Source organism: Capsicum annuum, chromosome 11 (assembly GCF_002878395.1).
Source record: "Capsicum annuum cultivar UCD-10X-F1 chromosome 11, UCD10Xv1.1, whole genome shotgun sequence".
Taxonomy (NCBI): Eukaryota; Viridiplantae; Streptophyta; class Magnoliopsida; order Solanales; family Solanaceae; genus Capsicum; species Capsicum annuum.
The window spans coordinates 73,389,122-73,412,356 of record NC_061121.1 but is presented as its reverse complement, the minus strand read 5'-3'; the positions used below and the strand labels follow the sequence as shown (position 1 = coordinate 73,412,356).

Below are 23,235 nucleotides of genomic sequence, written 5' to 3'. Positions count from 1 at the left end.
AGGAAGCTATGTTGTTCTGACTCTTAAAATATGCTGTCGCGTTCATTTGGATTCTCCAAAAATACACTATTTTTGGAGTATTCCACACGTATTTAGTGGCATATTTGAAGACCCCGAGCAACATAGGTAGGGCCCATTATGAGAGAAGTGCTCATTTCCAAGGATCTTAAGATGTTATTTGACTTGTATGCTATTTTAATGGTAGTGGAAGAAAATATTTAAGTAACGATGAGAAGTTAGTATGATAGAGAAAATACCATGTGAAAGTATAATCTATTCGTAGTTTAATGATTTAAATTCTTGAAACAAGTGTAGAAAAATATATTAACAGAATAATGTCAAACATTTTGAATGTGCCCTAATGAAAAAAATAAGGAGCAAACAACCTACCCAGTGTATTCCCTCAAGTTGGGGTCTGGGAGGGTAAGTGTACGCAATCCATACCACTACCTTAGATGAAGTGGAGAGGTTGTTTCCGATAGACCCCCCGCGCAGGACAGAGAACAGTATAACCAACTAACAAACAGAAAACATAAAAGCACATAATAAAAATGGGATAACATACCGCTAGATAATAATGAAAACATGACAACCACAAGGTATTACTATAAACTATCTATTCGAAATCGAAGACAACACCGAAAAACCGCTAACAAGCAACTATATACGTAGATACAAACAAAAGCACTCTACCTACTATGACGGATGAACTCCTACCACTAACCCTCTACCCTAATCCGCATCCTCCACACCTTCCTATCAAGGGTCATGTCCTCCGTCAGCTGTAACTGCTCCGTATCATATCTAATCACCTTCCTCCAATATTTCTTCGGCCTACCTGTACGTAAAACCATCCATAGTCAGCCTCTCACACCTCCGAACTGGAGCATCTATGCCCTGCTCATCACATGTTCAAACCATCGCAACCTCATTTCCTACATCTTGTCCTCTACTGAAGCCACTCCATCTTCTCCCGAATAATCTCATATTCTAACCCTGTCACTCCTGGCAAGTCCACAGATCCATCGCAACATCCTCATCTCCACCACCTTCACTAATGAAAAAATTAGGTGTTATATAAATTGAATCAAGTGGGAGTATCTAATTTCACCAAGTAGAACATTGGATATGACATGCTTACTGCAGAGAGCAGTACTAATAGTTATAATATTATATGGGAACAACCATTTTTAGAATTAGAGCAGGCTGAGTGATTTAGGTTTTTATTTTTTGAAATGGATGGCTGGAAGAGCAATTTTCACCTGTGGGTTTTATTTAACCAAACTAACTCTTTGTAAAGTGGGTTGTAAAATTATGTGATCTTAGTATCTGCTGGACCTCTTCTCCTATTTGATGCAGCTAGCTGTACTAGCCGGAGATTTTCTGCTTTCCCGAGCATGTGTGGCACTTGCCTCCAAGAACACAGAGGTATAATTTGTCTTCTCCTCTTGGCTCTAATAACGTTTAGTATTTGCACTATTAACAAGAGCTGGAACCCCTCACTTATTATCAAGGGTTGTTATGTTTTATTCCTACTTATCCCGAATCTTTTTTTCTAAGGATGTATTATCATTGTACTTTTGTTCTTTCTATAAGTTTCTTAATGGTCAACAATAAAGAATTTCAATTTTGTCCAGGATTACGGTTTTTACACACGTTTAACTAATTATGTGTATTTTCATGCAAATTAATCTCGTGGTTGGTAATTTTTATAACTTATATGCTGTATCTCTTAGGGTTTTGCTCATTTTTTTAATTTCCAGCCATGCAACTATATTTAATTTTTTTCCCTCCTATTAGAGAAAAAAATCACACTTAACTGCCTGTTCAGTTCATGCATGTATTTTGCCTCTCCTCCATGAAAAAGAAAAAGTAGAAGAAAAATGCAATTCCAGCAACCATGGATAAGAGTGTAGCTAGAAGGTTGATATTAGCTAACGCTTCTGCTGCTTTATTTTAGTTATACCTCTTGTCATCCTCTCTTCAGCTCTGTCACTGTGATCTTGTAGGTTGTATCTCTTCTGGCAACTGTTGTGGAACATCTTGTTACTGGGGAGACAATGCAAATGACGACTTCTTCTGATGAACGTTGTAGGTATGCTGGTAGAGGGCAGATTAATTGTTTCTGGACCCTGATTGAATTTAAGTCAAAACTAAAATGTATCTATATCTGCAAGATATTCGCTCTGGCCCAATTTAATTGTCTTAGTTACGTCTTCCCAAATTTAATCATATAAATTAGATCAGCCTGTTTGCTTAACTTCTTTTGAAAGGGAGCGGCGTAATGTAGCTGCCGCCGCAAATAGGAAGAGACTCATGTATTAACAAGACTAGAACTTGTTCCCAACTGGTAGATATCATTCATAGGAGTGTTTTTCCTCAATTGTGTCCTATCTTTAGCCAAGTCCACAGTGTTAGGGTTTTTGCCCTAATTTTCTTACTATATTTAAATTTTATTTTCTCCGAAAAATAAAAGTTACCATAATTACTTTTACTTTTACTGAAAGAAAAAAATAATTCTTTTCCATATTTGGTTAACTTCTTTCTTGGAGGAAAGATTTTGAACATCTATAAATAGAAGACCCCTTTCTCATACCATAACATAGTAGCATCCACAATATAGTTGTTTAAAGAGTTTTGTTTAGGGGGAGATTTTCTCTCTAATAATTTTATGTTTTCTTTTATATTAAGTTTTTATATGTAGGCCAATTGGCCAAACTATATAATAATCATGTTTTTAGTATTGTTTTCTTTGTCATCTGAATTATCACTACAATAGTTTGCAACTAATAGCTTCCACATGACGCCCTCTCGATTTTGAACCCAACAAGTGGTATCAGATCTTACGGTTCAATGGTCCAATGGTGTGGTGAGACGAGATTAAACAGGTTCAAAGCAGTTTTAAAATCAAGCTGCAACAATTTAGATGATAATGAAAATTTTTGTCGAACTAGATGTGGAGAACAAGTTTCAACCATATTTTCAACACTCCTGCTGCTGTATCTTTAAAAATAAAAATAAAATATTACTTTTAAATCAATTTTTAACCATGATATTTTAAACCTTATTTTTAACCATGGCAAACAGCAGTTATGAAGATTATATCAAGAACGAAGTTCATGCACGTGATATGAAGAGAAGATGGATCAAGTGAAGAAAATCAAGCCAAAAAGGAAGATTTGTTAGGGTTTTCGCCCTGATTTTCTTACCATATTTAAGTTTTATTTTTTCTTAGAGCGAAAATAAAAATTACCATAATTACTTTTACTTTTTCTTAAAGAAAAAAATAATTCTTTTCCATATTTGGCTAACCTCTTTCTTGGAGGAAAGGTTTTGGATATCTATAAATAGAAGACCCCCTTCTCATACCATAACATAATAGCATACACAATGTAGTCGTTTAAAGAATTTTGTTTAGGGGAGATTTTCTCTCTAATAGCTTTATGTTTTCTTTTACATTAGGTTTTTATATGTAGGTCAATTGATCAAACTATATAATAATCATGTTTTTAGTATTGTTTTCTTTGTCGTCTGAATTATCACCACGATAGTTTGCAACTAATAGCTTCTGCATGACGCCCTCTCGATTTCGAACCCAACAGATAGAGTTTATATTTAACTAAAAGATAAAACTATTTAACTATAGATTAGGCCTTATTTTAACTAGAAAATAAGAATAAATAAAGTCGGTGATGATGCCAGAAAGTTGTCAATTATCAAAGAAAATGTTGTAAGGTAGTCATGGTATAGTTTCTGAGCTACAGTAGCTAATTTCTCCTGGCTCATTGAGTATAATACGTCTTTGCAATTCATTCTCTTATGTAGTCACTTCGGTAAATATTGGCTACAATGTGCAACCGGTTCTAATCTTCTTTTCCACCATGTGTCCTACTTCCCTACAGCTCCATGTATCCCATATTTGACCTCCGAAAGGCTGAAAACACTTCTCTTATAAACTTTCTGATAATATTAACAAAAACATACCTAGTGAAATCTCACAAGTGAGATCTGGGAAGGGTAGAGTGTATGCAGACCTTACCACTACCTCGTGGAGGTAGGGAGTCTATTTCCTAAAGACCCTCGGCTCAACTGCAACAAATTCAGGTACAAAGAAGAAGGAAGAAGTGGAAAAAAGTATAGCAACTATGAAGGAAACATAGCAAAGTTTACAAGATAAAACCAAAAACAACAACATTATAGTACGATAATCTAAATACAATAAGAACCAAACTATGATTTATTACAAGAACGCACGATAGTACTATGGCTAGTGTATCAACAAACCCAACAAGCTAAAACCCTCGATAAGCAAGACAACACCTCTCCTACTAACCTTCTACCCTAATATGTGTCCTCCACTCCCTCCTATCTAAGGTCATGTCCTCAGTAACCTGAAGCTGTTTCATGTCCTGCATAATATGAACAAAACAGTGTAAAATAGAAGCAATCAACAAGATGTGGTTAAAGATGTGGAAATGATAAAATTAATAAATAATTTTTTTCCTTCTCTCTTTACCATCTTTTGTAGAATTTCAGATTTTTCTCATTATATTTCATTTATTTAAACTTGTTGTATTAGTTTAGTAGAAGAACGGGATCTGGGGTTATAAATGTGGCCACATAACAATATTAGAACATCGGAACAATAGGAAGGTGGCAGTCTCAATCTAGCAGCGTGACAAGACCTGGAAAGCATCGATTTTTAATCTCATTATTTTTTTTTAAAACTGGTAACTTGGTTTTTATCTCATTATGACTTAGTCGTTCGGAAGAGAAATTAATTCGATGAGAATAGTGGAATGAGAGGCAGTAAAAGAATGATATGATCATTCTTTTTCAATAGCGAGGAAGAAAGGAAGAAGGGAAGAATGGTTGCACTACTAACATAAATATTTCATTCACTAAAGAAGATCCAGCTGATAGATGGATGAATGTACATTTGATGGCCAGACTGAGAAGCTTATTTTCGACATAGACTATTTCCTTCTCATCGAAATACACCTAAGATCTTTTCACCAAAACAAACCCTAAGCCTCCTAACCAGAGTCTTAATAATAACAGGCAACGAGCTTTAATGCGAGCGAGCGAAGCCCTCAAGTTAATATGTCATAAGAGCAAGGTGAGGGTTGGAACTGTATCGCAAGAGGGATGCCTCGCAAGCTGGTCTATTAAAGATGATGCATTTTGGCGAAGCCAAGTCAATTTTAGGGCACCAAACCCTGTAATTGATGAGAAAGCCTTATGGAGTGAAGGGAAGCGTGTACGTTGTCACACTCTCCGCCTTCCATAGGTGCCTAGAGAATGGGCCAGATGCAACAGAACGAGTTCGCCACTTGAAGGGGGATAGGAGATGACTATCTCAAGACACATCACGATCTACAGGAAACACCGGGAGAACTAGGAAAGTAACCCAATTAGGTCTTGAAGGATCCATAGTACTTGCAGCCTCCCGGACACTGGTGGTTGTTTCTTGTTGTAAGTGAATGGGGCGACAAGACTAGGAAATAACGAATAATGAAATAATTCATTTATTGATATTTCATGAATATATGATGGGATATATATAAACCACATTTCTGTAGGAACATCACCCCTTTCAAAATGCTAAGCTTGTGAATCCACTCAACAAAGAAAATGCTGCAAACAGATAAATATGAATGAACTGCTGAATCATAAGTATTTTTTTGATAGATTAGAGTGCTAATTCTATGAGAAAATCCCTTGAGTTGAGGGTCTATGGAAATAATCTCTCTACTTCTGAGGTAGAGGTAAGGTCTCGTACACTTTAACCTACCCCCAACCCAGACCCCACTTTATGGGACCACATCGGGTATGTTGTTGTTAATGCAATGAGCAAAGAATGCTCACCAATAGAGGAAATAAGACCAAGCTTATATATCTTTCAAAGACACAACATTTCATAACTTTTAGGGTGTTAGGTGTTATGGCTACAATAAATGGGGAATCTTGTAGCAGTTGATGCAAACTAAACATGCGCTTTTGACTATATTTCTCATATGATACCTTAGGTGGAAAGGACATATACTAACTTTATCCATATCATCTCTATTAGGACACCAAGTATTTTTACTCGGCGGATCCAGGATTTGAAATTTATGGGTTCCTATAACAATCTCAAATTAATATACTATAATAATTGGGTTCACAGTCAAATATCTATAGATATTTGGTGAATTGTTTAGTATGTATATAGGATTTGAGTAAAATCTACTAGGTTTCTGTGAACTGGTAGGCAGAACTTTAAATCCATCACTGTTTTTCTCCAAACAATTGCATTAGTATTTAATTTGAGAGCATAGTGTAGTTAGGGGTTCTGCTGCTTTAAGTAGTTTGACTTTGATTGGTAGTGTTAGGATACTAAAGTTTTGATGATGCACATATGAATGAAATATGTTGCGCAAGCTGGTCCATACAAGTGTAGAAAGAATAGCTGCAGGCAAGACTATTGATAAGATAAGCATGCGTAAAGTCAGGAGTAGATAAGCAAGGAGATTCAGATATGCTCTCAACACTTATCATATGCAGCAAAGATGATAAAAAGAAGAAGATAAATCCAACACTCAGAGATTGAGTTGATCAAGGAGTCCAGCCAAGCTAGGGGATGAAGTAGAAGAGTCCTATTTATTCAAGGTGATAGACGGTTGCAACAAAGAGTGAAACTACCTGGTAGAGTCCTACTGAAGATAGAAGAATACATTATCTAAAGGACTCAATCAGGAGTTGGCTTAAAATCAGCAAACGACATTTAAGTGTTTCACTCAAGCACTGATAAAGAAAAACATCAATCAGCAAATCAGTTCACCAAACTTGAAGAAGAACCTGGTCCTTTACTTAGCAAGTCGTAGAATTTGTAGTAGGTTGGTTCTTTAAGTTGTAATGAGTCTTTGTTCTAGTCTCAGTGAATTATAAACTGAGTTAGGAGTTGTGTTTTCAAGTTAGGAAACTAGAAGACTTGGGTACACTTATCTTGGAAAGATTGTGTTATTATAGAAATAGGAGTTAGAAGCTTTAATTCCTCGTTTACAAAAAGTCTTCTAATTTGTTGATTGTTGAGGCTCAAGAGTATTAGTGAAGTTGGGGTTAAATCCTGTAGAGGTATAGGTCATTGTTTTTTACACCTTTCTTGAGCCGGGTGTTTTCTACGTAAAAATAATTATCTTTATGGTAGAAACTAGGACTAAGTGGGTGTATAGAAATAAGGTTGATGAGCATGGAGCAGTTACAAGGAACAAGGCAAGACTAGTGGTCTAAGGGTACAATTAAGAAGAAAGTATAGATTTTGATAAGACTTTTGCTCTTGTAGCCAGAATTAAAGCAATTAGATTACTTGTTACTTTTGCTGCTTATATGGAATTCATTCTCTATGAAATGGATGTTAAGAGTACCTTCTCAAAGAAACCACCAGGATTTGAAAGCAAGGAGTTTCTTGATCATGTTTATAAATTGGACAAGGCTTTGTATGGACTGAAATAATCTCTAAGAGCTTGGTATGAGAGATTGTCAAAGTTTTTCTAGAGCATGGTAACACTACAGGTAAGATTGACAAGACTCTTTTCTTAAAGACTAATGGAAAAGATCTGTTGGTTGTGTAGGAGTATGTTGATGACATTATTTTTGGCTCCACAAACATGAACATGACTCATGATTTTGCTAAACTCATGAGTTGTGAATTTGAGACAAGCATGATAGGGGAGGTAAACTTCTTCTTGGGTTTACAAATTAAACAAACAACATCTGGAACCATGATCCATCAGCAGAAGTATGTCAAGGAACTTTTCAAAAGATTTTCCATGAAAGAGGCAAAAGAGATCAGCACTCCAATAGCCACTACCACAAAACTTAATTTGGATGAAACAGGTCTTGATGTGGAGAAAAAGCTATACAGAGGAATGATAAGATCATTACTGTATCTCAAAGCAAGCAGACCAGATATTATTTTCAGTATGGGGCTATGTACAAGGTTTCAAGAAAATCTTAAAGAGTCTCATTTAAAGTCTATGAAAAGAATTTTTAAATATCTCAAAGGAATTAGTGATCTTGGCCTATGGTATCCAAAAGGTGGTAAATTTAACTTGGTAGGATACTCAGATGCAGACTATGCAGGATACTTGGTGGATAGGAAAAGCACCATGAGTATGACACACTTTCTTGGATCATGTTTAGTTACCTGGTTCACTAAGAAACAAAACTCAGTAGCCTTGTTATTGCCGAGGCTGAATATGTTGCTGCAGGATCTTGTTGTGCTCAGTTGTTATGGATTAAACAACAACTGATGGACTTTGTTATAGATGTAGGATGTGTTCCTATTTTCTATGACAATACAAGTGCCATTAATATTGCTAAGAATCCTATTCAACATAAAAGAACCAAACGTATTGATATTAGACATCACTTTCTTAGAGATAATATTTAAAAAGGTCTTATATCAATCATGTTTTGCTACACTAAAGAACAAATTGCTGAATATTCACTAAGGCATTAAGCAGGGAACACTTTGAAAAAAAATAGGTTAGTCTTGGGGATGATTAAAATTGTATAAATCTCCCTCAATGATTGATTAGAAAAAACAATATGCTTTTAAGTTATTGTTGATTAATCCAGTCTTACACATTTAGTTGTGTGTCCTAATTCCAAGATTTTAGAGTAATCTGACTCATTTGTGTATTGATCTTGCAGAGATGCTGAACCATTCAAGCAACTTTGTCCATCTTAAATGAAAAGGTTAAGGTATGATTATATTTTACCTATAATTGTATTGAGAGAAACATGAATACTACTCGTTCCTTGAAACTCCCTTAAACCGCCAAAAATGCAAGAGTTCCACTTTTTTTAAAAGGCTGCCATCGCTTTCCCATCATATCTGAACAACTCCATTATTACGTTTCTTGACTAAATACACTCCATCCACGATTCAAATTCTTTTAATTCACCTAAAATATGTTTCCTTCCCTCCTTCATCACTCATTTTTTTCACCAACTAAAAATCAACTTTCCAATTTTCTCTCAACCATGGCATCAACTTCTGAATTCTCAAACCTCCATGACTCCACTACCTCACCTTTCACTGAAATCATCCTCCATCCCACTGCAAATGAAATTCCTCCTATTCCCCCTGCTATTAAAATCAAACTATCCAATTTTGCAGCATTCAAAAACTTTAAAAATCTCTTTGCCCAATTTTCATCAAATCCTTCATCCTCTTCTAAACCCTCACTGCCACCTCTGATCCCCTTCCAAATTGTTGACCCTGATGATATTTCTATTGCAGACCTGATTATGTGAAAGTCCAGATCCAAATCAAAATAAAACTCTTCCCTTACCATTGAAGTTGATGACCATGTTTTTGCTAACACTTCCCCTATTGTACCCACTCCCAGAACTCCACATACTCAGGGTAAAAAATAACAGGAAGATGCTTCCTTGGATGAAGCCCTTTAAGCAAGTAAAAGAAAATGCGTTGCTACATCTGGTCCTCCTCCTTCTCCTGATATTCTTTTTTGCTCAATCCATAAAAAAAAGATCATAGGAAAAGATCCAAAACCCTCTACTTCTTGTAAACCTCATCCCAGCCTAAAACTGCCCCTACCTCAAAAGCTTTTTCATCGTCTAAATCTACTCCTAAGAAGTCATCCTCTTGTCTGAAGAAATAGGTCAACAAACCTATTTCCTTTGAGTCTTCTGAGTCTGACTCACCTCTTGATACTACTGCTGAGTTGGATTCTGATTTTGAAATTCGTGAACCATCTACAAATTAGGACACTCCTGAAGAACACTATCTCCATTTTCAAAAGCACAAGCTAGCTAAAGGTCATGTTATTAGTGGTTTTTGAAGTGTTGATATGACTACTCTATTGGGAAAATTAGAGGTCCAAGGGTGATCATACCTATTTTTTCAGGGTGACTTACAAAGGAGATTTGCTAAGCCTGAGGTGTATGAGTTCTATACAAACAGGGTAGCAATTGGTGAGATGTTCTCTACAACTGTTCGAGGAGTCACCATAAATCTTTATATTATTGATATAGCTAAAATCTTGCACATTCCTCCAAGGGGTTGGGGTCACTATGTCAAGGGTACTTGGCCACCTCTTGATAATCTTGCATATGCCCTTGACATATCTCGTAAGTTTTTTGGAAACCCTCACCTGGTTAATCATCATAGGGTTCTTAAAAGAGAAATGTCTCCACTTCATCAACTTTATTTTGATGTGGTTCACAAGATGCTCACCCCTAGGAAGGAAAGAAGGACTGTAGCAAATTTTCTTGACCTTACTCTTATGGAGTTCCTGGACATTAAAGTGAAAATTAATCTGCCTAGACTTATCCTGAAGCATATGCAAAGGGTTCTCCTCAAGGAAGTGAATGGCCATGCTCTTTCTTACGAATTTTAGCTCACCCCTATATTTGAGGAGTTTGGTATACCTATCCAAAGGGGTCTTTGTAGACCACCAAAGATATTATAGGGAGTGTGAACCATGTGCAACTACCTGTTTCTATGAGGAGTGCAGACAACCCTGTGCAACGCCTAAGGAATGCGCTTGATGTTGAGTTGGAGGTTGCTCAGGTTACACTGGAGGCTGCTCAAGCTGCCTATAATAATAAGAAGAGGGCTCTACTTGCTCAAATTGCCTCCCTAATAGCTTTCTTGGAATGCAGATGATCTGAGAATGCTGATATTGTTCGTAAATTGACCTCCCTTATCCCTTCCTCTTAATCTACTTAGTTCCTATCCTATTTTCTTAGGACTGTATCCTTTGTTCCCTTCCTTGGTTACTTGTTATCTGTTATGCTATTTTTGGGTAATTTTAATTGTATCCCACTATTGAATGAAATGGACTTATTTTCTTAATTGTGTACTGCTCCTATTTTTTCATAATACATTACTGCTCTCTTACTCTGGGTTTTGATTGTTTTAGTGATAGCCCCAGTGGTCATGGATTATTAAATATTTTCCACTTTTTGGGCCCAGCTTTTCGATGATGTCAAAAGAGAGAAGAATAGATTATGCAATGCTTATAACTCAATTGACTAATCTATTTTATTCTGTATTATTTTGTTTAATTTCTTTATTGAGAATGTCAGTATTTGGACGCTGTGTTTGTTATCATAAAAAAGGGGAATTTGTTAGGATACTAAAGTTTTGATGTTGGATATATGAATGAAACATGTTGTGCAAGCTGGTCCACACAAGTGTAGAAAGAACAGTCATTGGCAAGACTACTGATAACATAAACATGTGTAAAGTCAGGAGTGGATAAGCAAGGAGATTCAGATATGATCTCAACACTTATCACATGCAGCAAAGAGGATAAAAAGGAGAAGATAAATCCAACACTCAGAGATTGAGTTGATCAAGGAGTCCATCCAAACTAGGGGATGGAGTAGAAGAGTCCTATTCATTCAAGGTGATAGACGGCTGTAACAAGGAGTGAAACTACTTGGTAGAGTCCTACTGAAGATAGAAGAATGCATCATCTAAAGGACTCAATCAGGAGTTGGCTTAAATACAATAAATGACATTCAAGTGTTTCACTCAAGCACTGATAAAGAAAAACATCGATCAGCAAATCAGTTTACCAAACTTGAAGAAGAACCTGGTCCTTTACTTAGCAATTCGTAGACTTTATAGTAGGTTGGTTCTTTGAGTTGTAATGAGTCTTTGTTCTAGTCTCAATAATTTATAAACTGAGTTAGGAGTTGTATCTTCAAGTTAGGGAACTCGAAGATTTGGGTACACTTATCTTGGGAAGATTTGTGTTATTGTAGAAATAGGAGTTAGAAGCTTTAATTCCTAGTTTACAAGAAGTCTTGTAATTTGTTGATTGTTGAGGCTCAAGAGTATTAGTGAAGTTGGGTTTAAATCCTGTAGAGGTACCGGTCGTGGTTTTTTACTCCTTTCTTGAGCCGGGTGTTTTCCACGTAAAAATAATTGTCTTTATTTTTACTTCCGTGAACCACGTTAGTTGACTTGTTTCACTAATAGGCAACTATTAGAGTAAAACACTAAAAACAGTAGGGTACGTACTCTAACAGGTAGATATGAGTTGATGACTTGTAAAGTAAGTCATCATGTATGTGTTGTGCTAAAGGTTGCTTGCAATCTGGTTTTGTTACTATATCTATTTGTTTCTTAGACGTTTTGACCTATCTTTTTCTGAATTAATGTTCTTAGTCATCTGTTGCAGCATGGAGTATTACATGCAGAAAACATATTACAAGACTACATCATTGATTTCAAATAGTTGCAAAGCGATTACACTACTTGCTGGGCATACTGCTGAAGTCTCCGTGTTGGCTTTTGACTATGGAAAAAATCTGGTCTGTATAGTCTTCTGATGCGAGTCCTATGCGGCTTAAAATATTCGCTTTTAGGTTATAATTGGTTCATAGTAAATATATGTGCTGACCTTTTCTTCGTCGTTGCTATCTGGGTGGAAATATAGCTTATAAATACTCTTGAAGTAGCTGATTTGCATCTTATAACATGACCCCAGAAGTGGTAAATAGTTCTATGTTCTGACCTTTTCCCATTGTTGCTATCCGGATGGAAACATAGCTTATAAATACTCTTAAGTTGCTGATAGGCATCTTATAACATGACCCCTAGTAGGAAGTTCAGTTGGGCAGATACGGTTTTCCTTCTGATTATACAAATAAAGATCTGTTTAAGTCGTTTACCACGAGATTTTTCCCTCGTTCTAAGTTCTAGCTTTCTATGTATGTACATGCAGGGATTGGCATTTCAATTGATAAATGATGTTCTTGATTTCACGGGTACATCTGCAACCCTTGGCAAGGGTTCATTGTCTGATATTCGTCATGTAACTTCTCTTACCTTGTTCGTTGTTTCTTTTATTCTTTTACCTCAATTTAGTTAACCAGAAAAAATGGCTATGCATTTTATGATGTAGGGAGCTTTGCCTTACTGACAGATGTACTCATTTTTGCTATGGATTTCATAGTGGTCAGATATATGTTTATAAGTTAAGAATTAGCAAGCAATTGTCTCCATGTATACTCTTATAAGGCTTCCTTTCTCTCTTTATTTTTGTTCCAACAATGATTAATGTTACGTGATTTATTTATCTTTATACTTCCAATTAAAATTTTCATCTGTGTGCCATTCTTAGTTTCTCACTGACTAATGCTTCCAGATGTTATACGGAGAAAAGTAGATTTATACTTTTTAGATAATCCTTTACATGATGTGCTCATTATCACTTTTGAGTTTCTCTGGAATACTTTTGTGTTTGTAGGGCATTGTAACTGCCCCAATATTGTATGCCATGGAGGAATTTCCTCAACTACGTATGCTGGTGGACCGAGGTTTTGATGATCCCGTCAATGTGGAAATCGTAAGCATTTTTGTGCTCATTTTCTCCTAGCATGTCCATAATCACCTTTGTATAATGAAAATGATGAATAATGATTTACTTATCCACATGATAGAGATGCTTTTACCCTCTAAATATGCCCCAATTTTCTATCAAGTCTATAGCTTTAGTTCTGTATGAATCCCTCATTTCATTGTTTCTATCAGATGCAGTGGTTGAGTGAATTGGTTATTCCGAGATTGTCCTTTCATAGGTCAATGTTGGACTAATTTGTGATACAACCATCTTCTGTAAGGCTAATCCCGCTTCTGTGATTTGAATCTTAGTATGCCTATTGGAGTGCACATACCTCTGGTTCTTGACTTGTATAACTGTTGGAAGTGGTATTCTGTGATAACTTTATTCCTCGGATTATCTGGATATCTGGATTAACTTCTATTACTAGTTTTTACTAATGACAATCATATTGCAAATGTGTCGCTGCCACATCCATTTACGTTGCACGTCCTGATTAACTGTTGGTTTTCTCATATAATGTGTGACATTTAGTTGTGATCACTTCATCAAAATCTACCCATGGAACTTGCAGGCTCTGGATTACCTTGGGAAGAGCAGAGGGATGCAGAGAACAATAGAGCTTGCCAGAAAGCATGCTATCCTTGCGTCAGCGGCAGTTGACTCTCTTCCAGAGAGCAGTGACGAGGAAGTTAAGAGATCAAGACGGGCGCTTGTAGAACTTACTCACAGAGTCATCACAAGAACAAAATAGGGGTAATAAAGGGAATGCATCAGGTGCAGAGCGCAGATACATTAAATTAGTGTACGATTTTTTTCAACTCAACACGAAATCCAGTATTTCTAGGGACAATGTACCCTAACTTTACATTATGATTTCCTTCTAGATAGATAATTTATGATTCTTCTTATCCAATAATGACCTTTTTTTTTTCCCTTTTCTGTACTGGAAACAGTTCTCTAGAGTAAATGTGATACAGAGGTGTACAAACCAGTTGAAACTAAGTCGATGTACCACACCCTTTGATGGATAAAGTTGAACGGAAATTATATTCAACTCGAGGCCTATTGACTCGAAGGACTCGAATTATCCTTTTTGACTGGTTTTATCGTAATTAAAGTGACAAGGGAGGGTGCTAATGTCATTTCACATTTTTCCCTACCCAAAATTATCCTCTCCAATTCAAAACCACTCGGTTTTGTTTTAAAATCATTCCCCACACCTGTTTTTTCTTGTCCCCCACTATATCCTGCCACTTGAACCTTTATCTTCCCCATTTATTTCTCTTATCCAATTTTCTTTTGTTTTTGTATAGTATATTAGGGTTTGAGACCTTCTAATTTGGGAACTATTTTTTGGGCCCATTTATTGTAACCCGATTTTGAGACCCTTTAATTTGGGCCCAATCCAACTAAGTTGATTGTTAAAATTGTCCTCATTTTAGGTCCGATTTTTCATGGGTCATTTCTTGGGCCTTAACTACAAATTAGGATTGGGGTGAAGTTTTTGTTAATATGAAAAAAAATCTACTTAAAAAAAAGAAAGTTTGTTGAAGTGTAAAGGTACAAGCTATGATTATGCCACAAATAACATCCCATCGGCTTTATTAATCTAATACACTGATGTGAAATTCATTAATTTTCAATCATTTTTAACAATATGGACTATTAGGTACAAAATAATAGTGTAATATTGTTAGTGTTAACTTTTAGAATTGTTGCAATCAATCTTGTTGTGTGATGCGTATTGACATTGTCCCACCCATCAAAGTGTGTCGAATCCTTTTATACATTATTTTCACTTAGTAAATGAAAGCATGGACATTCGTAAACATATTGTAAAGTTAGTAAACGTTTGTGCTTTCACTAAATTTATCACAATGTAAAAATTAAAATTGTGTATGCGAAGTGACATCTCTACAATACATTATGTGATTATTTTAGTGAATGCTAGCGTGGATAATTAGTGTTTTTATCTAACAAATATTGTTGCAGTATGAATTAGCACTTATATTAAGTAAATAGTTAATTAGCACACAGTTGCTCCGTTTTGAATTTTCTCCTCCCATGTTCATGTATAATTTGAATCTAATTTTTATACCCTAGTTCAATTTAGGAAGACTATTAGGTGAGATTCTATTCATCAATGTATTTTTTAAGCCATCCAACGTACAATCATGTTTAATACTGTGTCCAAGTTGTTCTTGGACAATAAGACATTTAGAGTTAAAGATTTGGATATTAATAGATTCAATTGAAGCGCCAAACAGAATGTTCATAGTCTTTTGTTTCAGTGCTCTTTTTGGAGTGAGTTTGTGTTGGACACATATTATTTGTTAGTTGCAGTTCATTATGCAAGTATAGAAAAGGCATTTATTTTTGTAATCAGTTTGATGAAGAGTAATTGGCTCCAACAAAATATTACCTTGTTCAGTCCAAAGTTGTACTTAGAAATAGAAGGATCTGGACAACTTTTAATATACCCAACTAGTGAAAATAAGAAATGAAGTTGTATGGGATTCAGATAAAAGTCCTTTTTTTGTATAATTTTCATCGGTTAAATTTAAGCAATGTTAAATGTTCAAAGCATAATCTATGGTTTGTATCTAAAATATTTGATAATTCGTATGAATCGCTAGTCCTTTAATTAACTTATGTGTTCCATTGTTTGCATAAAGTTAAAAGAAGTGTAATATGAAAAGAAAACATCCATTCATCAACTGGAAATGGGAGAACAAACCTACAACGGAAAAAAGAAACTTCAAATAAAAAGACTGAAAAAGAAAATAAACAAACAACAACCTACGAAGCAGGATCAACACCACCAGCAACCTCATCACCTTCTTCAATCTTCTCATTGTTAACCTCTCGTATATAGGTATGGAAACAATGCCTCAACTCCCATAGGTCTCGCTTAAGATGTTCCACATACTGATTAAGGTTCCTGACCTCATCTTTCAACAACTCAATCTCCTAAACAGTGTGATAGCATCTTTTTCTTCGCACCACACGACTATTCTCATTATTTGAGCTAGACATACTGTTTTGTGTGTAAAAGAGGCTTTTGGAAAGTTTTTAAGAAAACTCTGTATGATAAAAGATGAACAAAATTACAAAGAAAAAGAGGATACGTATTTACATAGGCTAGGATTTTTGTTAGAGAATTAAATGAGAAATAAATTGTTTCAGCCCTTTCCGCAACCTACAAGATGATCCACTTACTAGGTCTTGATATTGGTAACGATACCTAGGTTCTACCAAAAGCCTTGAACAGTGTTAAAGTCAGTAATAATGGTTATACTGCATGCTGTCATTAACAAGGGTTTTTTCTCTACTGTTTGCCTTTGCCAAGTCCCATCCAAAATCAACCAAATCTGCCTACAGGATTTTTCTTACCCTTCTCGTCCAAAATCTAGAAAAAAGATTTGGTTGGTAAATCTAGATGACTTCTTTTATAACTTTCATACATTCAATAGCAAATAATTACGTAGAATGAGAAAGAAATACAGAACCTAAAGAAGTAGTTACGATAGTTTTGTTAATGCAGTGAAAGTAAAGGAAAATTAAAAGTTAGTAATGAGAATTGAAAATAAACTAAAGACTACAATTATGAGTAATAATATAATAAAAGACATTCAAACCAATCCATAACTTGAAAACTTCTTCACACAGGGATTACATGTTTAATATTTAATAAGAAAGATCGGTCGGTACTGTTGGCAATCTCGATGACCAAAATATCGTCTACTTCGATACCTGTAGACGGATGAAAAAGTTCCACCGGTCATATATCCTCCGGCCGTTCGGATGGTTACAGAACACTTTAGCCGTATACATCTTTCTATTACCACAATGATGAATGGTTACCCACACTGGACCGATGGGGAAGTATATACATACCTTTTCTGATATCAACTAAAAAGGGAAAAAAAGATGGATGACTTACTCAAATTTGAAAGAGAACAAAAGTTAAATGAAACAAATAAGGAAACATAGAATCCTTAATGAATAAGAAAAATTAGAAATTACTACTTTGTCATATGCCATGTCATTTACGTCCAACCTAATAATGAATTCGGACCCACGTTCATTAGGATTGAGAAATAGTGGTTTGAACCTTGTCATTTTCTTTACTGGTGGAGGGAGGTGAATAGGGTTTTGGTTGAGATTCTGTGGTGTATTGTGGAGGAGAGTGGTGATTATAAACAGATATTTTAAGCTTCCCTCCAAATAAGTAAAGTCAAAGTGTAATTTAGTTGAAATATTTTTTAAATTCCCAAACACATTGGTGAACTGCCTTTAAAACAATAATTTTTTTTTTAAAATAGTGGGAAAGTATTTTGAACTCGGGACCTATGAAATTTAAATTTAATGTTTAAGCAAGTTGCTGTAATGGCATTCAGTCCTAGTTTGCATGCATTATATTTGTAATGATGCTCTATTTAGGTATATCATTAAGGAGCCTTATTATTTGTTTAAATTAATACAAAAATTAAGGGGCTCGTTATGTTTTACATGTAGATTTCATGTCTGTAACCAACAATGGCATGATTGAATATTCAATTGATTATCTAAATCGTGCCAAGAATAGTGAATTCAACTGAATAACTTATAATCAATAGTTGTTGATGTAATATATTTTGTTCATACTTTGAGTATGAACATGACACGACAACAGTGAACCGAATTAGTTGATGCGAAAAGAATGGCAATGCTGATCGAATCAATTTTAATTGAATCTACAATAGTGAGATAGTTTGATTGACGTATAGTCATAATATTTACTCAATATATGGTTTGTGTAGCCATAATTATTGATTCAACGTTTCTTTGTAATTGAATACATTTTGATTTATTCATGGACATAGGAAACGCGAAGATTGTTTTAGGTAGATACAATTTATTATTGTCATAATTATGAAATTTGTTTCAATCCTAAGTAGGCTTAGACCGCGAATATTATCCTCCATATTGCGAACTGTTGTATCTAAATATTGCACAATGTGATTTTAATGTATTACGTAGAACTTGTGTTGCCGTAAATATTTCTTTGATTTATGAATAGTTGAAATCTTATAACCCGTCATAATATAACCCAAAATTCAAACGTAATATCCGAACCAAAATACGATGGCCTATTAATTTGACTGTTTTTAATTGCAACATAAAACATTTAGATTTTTTTCATGGAAAAATTCTTTTGGCCATAATGTGTCCGTAATAATAAAATTTTTTATTCACACTATAAACTAGTTATTTCTTGGAAATTTTGACCCTTTTACCTAAAAATTAAATATATTCTTTTATTATATTTTGAATACATTGATTATTGGGAAGGAGCTTAATTATAATTAATTTTCATATTCATTGGAAAGTGTTTGCCAATTTTTCTTAGCCATTTTAAAATATGTATTTCCATTTTAATTTTCCTTAGCCAATTGAAACCTATTCCCATATTCATAGGTATAAACATTTATAATTTTTGATCAAATGTATTTGGAAACATAGGATGGAAATTGAAACATATTTTTCACAAGATTTAAACTTAATTTTTTGCTAATTCTAATTCTTGAGTAAAAATTTCCTCTAATTCTAATTCTATACTAAATATTTTTCCTCCACACTTAAATATTTCTCCAGTGAAGCATATTTTCAGTATTTGAAAACATATGATGATAAATATGTTTATAATTTGCCAATTTCCATATATACTCATTATTTGATAATTTCAGTATAATCTCATAATTTGAAAACATAATCATTATTTGTTAATTTCAGTTCAAATCTATGTAAATACGTTTTCAAATAGATTTACTTAGGCAAACATTCTTAATTTAAGTTAGTATAATTTTACATCTTTTAGTTAAGAAAAAAATAATTAGGTAGAGATCTCAATATTTCATCATTATCTCAGTCAATGTTACTCTTTCATAGAACGAATTTTATTTGTGGCAGTAAAAAACAATCAGTACTTTAGTTGACATTTTCTAAGTTTGAACATTAGTACTTGACTCTATCTACGATTGTGTGAAATCGAACCGAAATAAATAATGTGTAATGACATTTTGGTTATTGAACGAGTGGTTCGACTTATTGGATTAGCATGTGTCAAGTCTGTTGATTTGTTGTTATAGCAATAATTTAGAAATTCATTAGAGATCATTTAGTAACAAATATAAGTAACAATTCATAATTTATCAAATCGCCATAATATAGGAGTGAAAGACTTATATGATTAACACTTATATCTCATCTTATTGTTTGGCTGATGTGAACTATATGCATAATTTCTATAAGTGTCAACGTTTATCAGGTTTAAGGTATGTTGAGTTGTCGTTATTGCGATACCTTACAAATTATGCCAGAGAATTATTTAAATATATATTTTAATTTTATTTAAACATATACTTAAAAAATATAGAATTAGAGGTCATTTTAGTAATAAATATAAGTAATGATTCACAATTTATCAAACCGACATAACATAGGGGTGAAAGACTTGTACCATCAACACTTATGTATCACTCTCCTTGGTTCGACACATATGAGTACTATATGACTGATTTTTATAATGTGTCGACATATTTACCAGTTCTAAATTGTGATGAATTGTCGTTATTAAAATATTTCAAAAATTATATTTAAAAATTATTCAAATATATAATCATTTTTAATATATATATTTTTTTGAACAAAAAATGTGTGTCTTTTCTTCAATCGGAAATATACGTATTTTATTGTATAAGACTATTGATATTCTTGCCTAAAAATTTGCGTTGCAATTGAATTGCAATAATTTTCTTGAGTTTAAAAAAATACAAAATTTTGTTTGGAAGAAAAGGCTATTATAGTCTTTTTGTTATTATGGCCAAATTATGGGCAAACTTTTATGGCCATTAAGCATGACAGTATTGCAACTTATTTTATATGCATTTTGTCTCTAAGAATTTTGTTCTTTTATTTAGAGCCTGCCCAACCACTAATTAATGGTTCGCTTACTTATAATTTTTTTCATAACCAATGCATTTGCTACTATTTACTTCACCAATCCCGATTTTGTTTCATCTGTTTTGCATTTGTTGGTCGTCTTTCAAAAATAGAACTTTGAGAAAATTAATTAATGATGTCGGTTACTCTTAGAATTTTTCAAGATAATATTGTCGAAGCAGCAAGATAGATAAAGATGAACAAATTCGTTTAACACGAACTACTGAATACTTTTATAAGAACAAACCAATACAACAATGTATTACTAATGCCTGATCAAATACGGAAAAGGTTCTGTGAGTGCAATGAGAAACTGTCGGTTCGATTCCTAATTAAGAACAATAATTTTAACACAGTTTTCACAACTGCATATCAGCAACATATGTAACACATCTCCTTTCCTAAAATTCATAGCCCTGATAAATTATCTCTATCCGTTGCTGATCCTACGATAGTTGTTGATGTCGGAAGCACCAACCTGAGCTCGATACACCTAACTTTGACAATGAAAGATTATAATCGGTGTCAAATTTTTGAGAAAGTAGTCGTTGACGCTTAGTGGTAGCCACTACAATCCCTCAAAAAAGTGATGAATTAAACGAAGACACATAGGAGGAACAATTTTAAATAAACAATAAATAAATAAATATATCAGAAATTTTTACTCAAAGTAGGAGATTAACTAGAATCTAATGAATGGGGCCTGTCCACGCTTGAATTGGGATGAACGACAACATATTTTTCTTTTCTTTTTAGAGAGTTACGAAGGAATATAGTAGTTGGTTGTGGATGAAGCATGCACTGTGTCGTCTTTTAAAGAGGAGAGGAATGAGAAGAGTTTGTATTGCTAGAGGTGACCTGTGTAATAGGTCAGCATTTATGATTCGTAACATTTATTGCTCACACAGAAAATAATAAAAAAGACCGCGTCAGGGAGAATCGAACTTGTGAGCTAAGGAGTATTAACATGATGATTGACCATATTTTCTACTAAAGCTTTCAACACAACATATAAGTTTGACAAGATATCAACATTCTATCAAATACTATTATTAAATTAACTCGTGCTAATGGATTGCTGAATGAATGCACGTTATAATGAATTGGGTCGACTCTCGGCTCTTTAAAATTGGTCGCGACATGTGATTGTTGAATCAATGTACATCATGAATTGGGAAAACTCTAAAATTGTCAACATTATATCATCAATTATTGAATTCACTCATGACATGTTACTGTTGAATGAAGTTACGTCATTGTAATACCCCAAGAAATTTTTCGTTGAAATTTTGTGCGTAAACATATTAGGTTTTATCTTTTAGAATGGATTATAAATTTTCCGTGTGTAATATCTTAGATTATGACCCACCATTGCGTAGAGTATCGAATATATTTCCAACGATATATGGATCATCCAAAACGGACACCCGAGCGACGAGTTATGAACATTCCGATCGAACCGTGAATAGTAGTGAACGGTAAAACGTGCAGGAAAAAGTACTGAGGCCTGGCTTATTTTTTCTCCAACTTTAAATAATAATAACTCCTTGTACATAATGATGTGGGTGATCTACTATATATCAACGGAAATCTCTGTGAGTCCTCTTTCCAATGAAATTAATTTCATCCAATTTGTCTATCGGAGAAAAAAGTTATGGTCGATCTACTTCAGCCTATCAAAAGTGATTTTTTGGGTCAACTTCAAACGATCATAACTCCTCGTACACAATGATCTGGGTGAGATACTATATATCAACGAAAAGATATGAGAGTCCTCTTTCTAATTAAATTGGTTTCATCCAATTTCGATAGTAGAGTAAAACGTTATGGTTGATCTACTTCAGACTATCAAAATAGTCCACCAAAGGACAGGTTCGAGAATTATTTGATTTTTAGGGGCATTTTGGTCATCCCCCTCACCCAAAATCCGTCCAAACCCTATATTAAAGCCTATTAGAAGCATTATATGTTATATTTCATCAAATTTCCTCAAAAAGAAAACCCTAAGCTCCTACATCCAACTTTAAGAACCTCCAAAGTTCACCATTAATTCTGCAAATTTATTCAAGATTCCAAGTTCCTAGTTCAAGAACTCCAAGAACCATCAGTCAAAGGCATGATTAACATCTAAAAAATGAGTATCGATCTAAAGTTCATCATTCCAGGTATGTGGAATTTTTCAACAAGAACTCTCTTTCGTTCTTGTGCCCAAAAGTAATTTTCTTTACAGAAGCATGATTTTTATTTGATTTTTATGAATTTGAAGCATGAACCCATATCTTATGATGATTATTATGAAATCTTGATGTTTATGATTTTGAAAGATGAATTTACATGTGTGGAGATATAAAACATGAATCTTGAATGATATTTATCATGATTTTGATATTTGGGTCGTGAATTCCCATTGAAAATTGTATTTTTTTAGAAAGTATGTGTTATAAGCACATTGATGTTGAATATTTAAGATATTTTGAATGATTTGACCTTTTGGTCTTAATGGAGTTTTTTGAACTCGAGTGTGAAAGAAATCCACAAAGTGGTTGATTTTGATAGATGGGAAGCATGATGGCTCCCGATGTATATTTATATATTACTAAAATATTTTGTTGTGGATTGTCTTTAAAATGATCTGAGCTAAGTCCGAGAGAAATCTTTAGCATCGAGTGGGAGGTATAAAGTGACCTTACTTCCCTAGAACTACGTGCCCCCCGTAGGAGTGAGCCTGAGGCTGATTTATATAGTGATCACTAGTTTGTATGGATTTGATATTGATAGTCCTACTTCGATGGCAAGGATAGGATGGCTCTCCCCAACGTGGGTTGTACGTTGGACTCCATGTAGCTCACATGGTTTATGTTGGTTATAGGATGTCCCAGTG

The 23,235-nt window shown here is 34.3% G+C and overlaps 1 protein-coding gene across 1 annotated transcript; it reads left to right on the top strand.

Moving 5' to 3' along the window:
• Positions 1-1,235: 1,235 nt before the first annotated feature.
• Positions 1,236-14,299, top strand: LOC107846355 (solanesyl-diphosphate synthase 1, mitochondrial-like). Its single transcript, XM_016690766.2, has 7 exons — positions 1,236-1,268; positions 1,360-1,428; positions 2,010-2,095; positions 12,204-12,336; positions 12,750-12,839; positions 13,275-13,373; positions 13,942-14,299. The coding sequence occupies exons 1-7, from the start codon at positions 1,236-1,238 to the stop codon at positions 14,119-14,121; spliced, it is 690 nt and encodes a 229-aa protein (XP_016546252.2). The 3' UTR covers positions 14,122-14,299.
• The last annotated feature ends 8,936 nt before the right edge of the window (positions 14,300-23,235 follow it).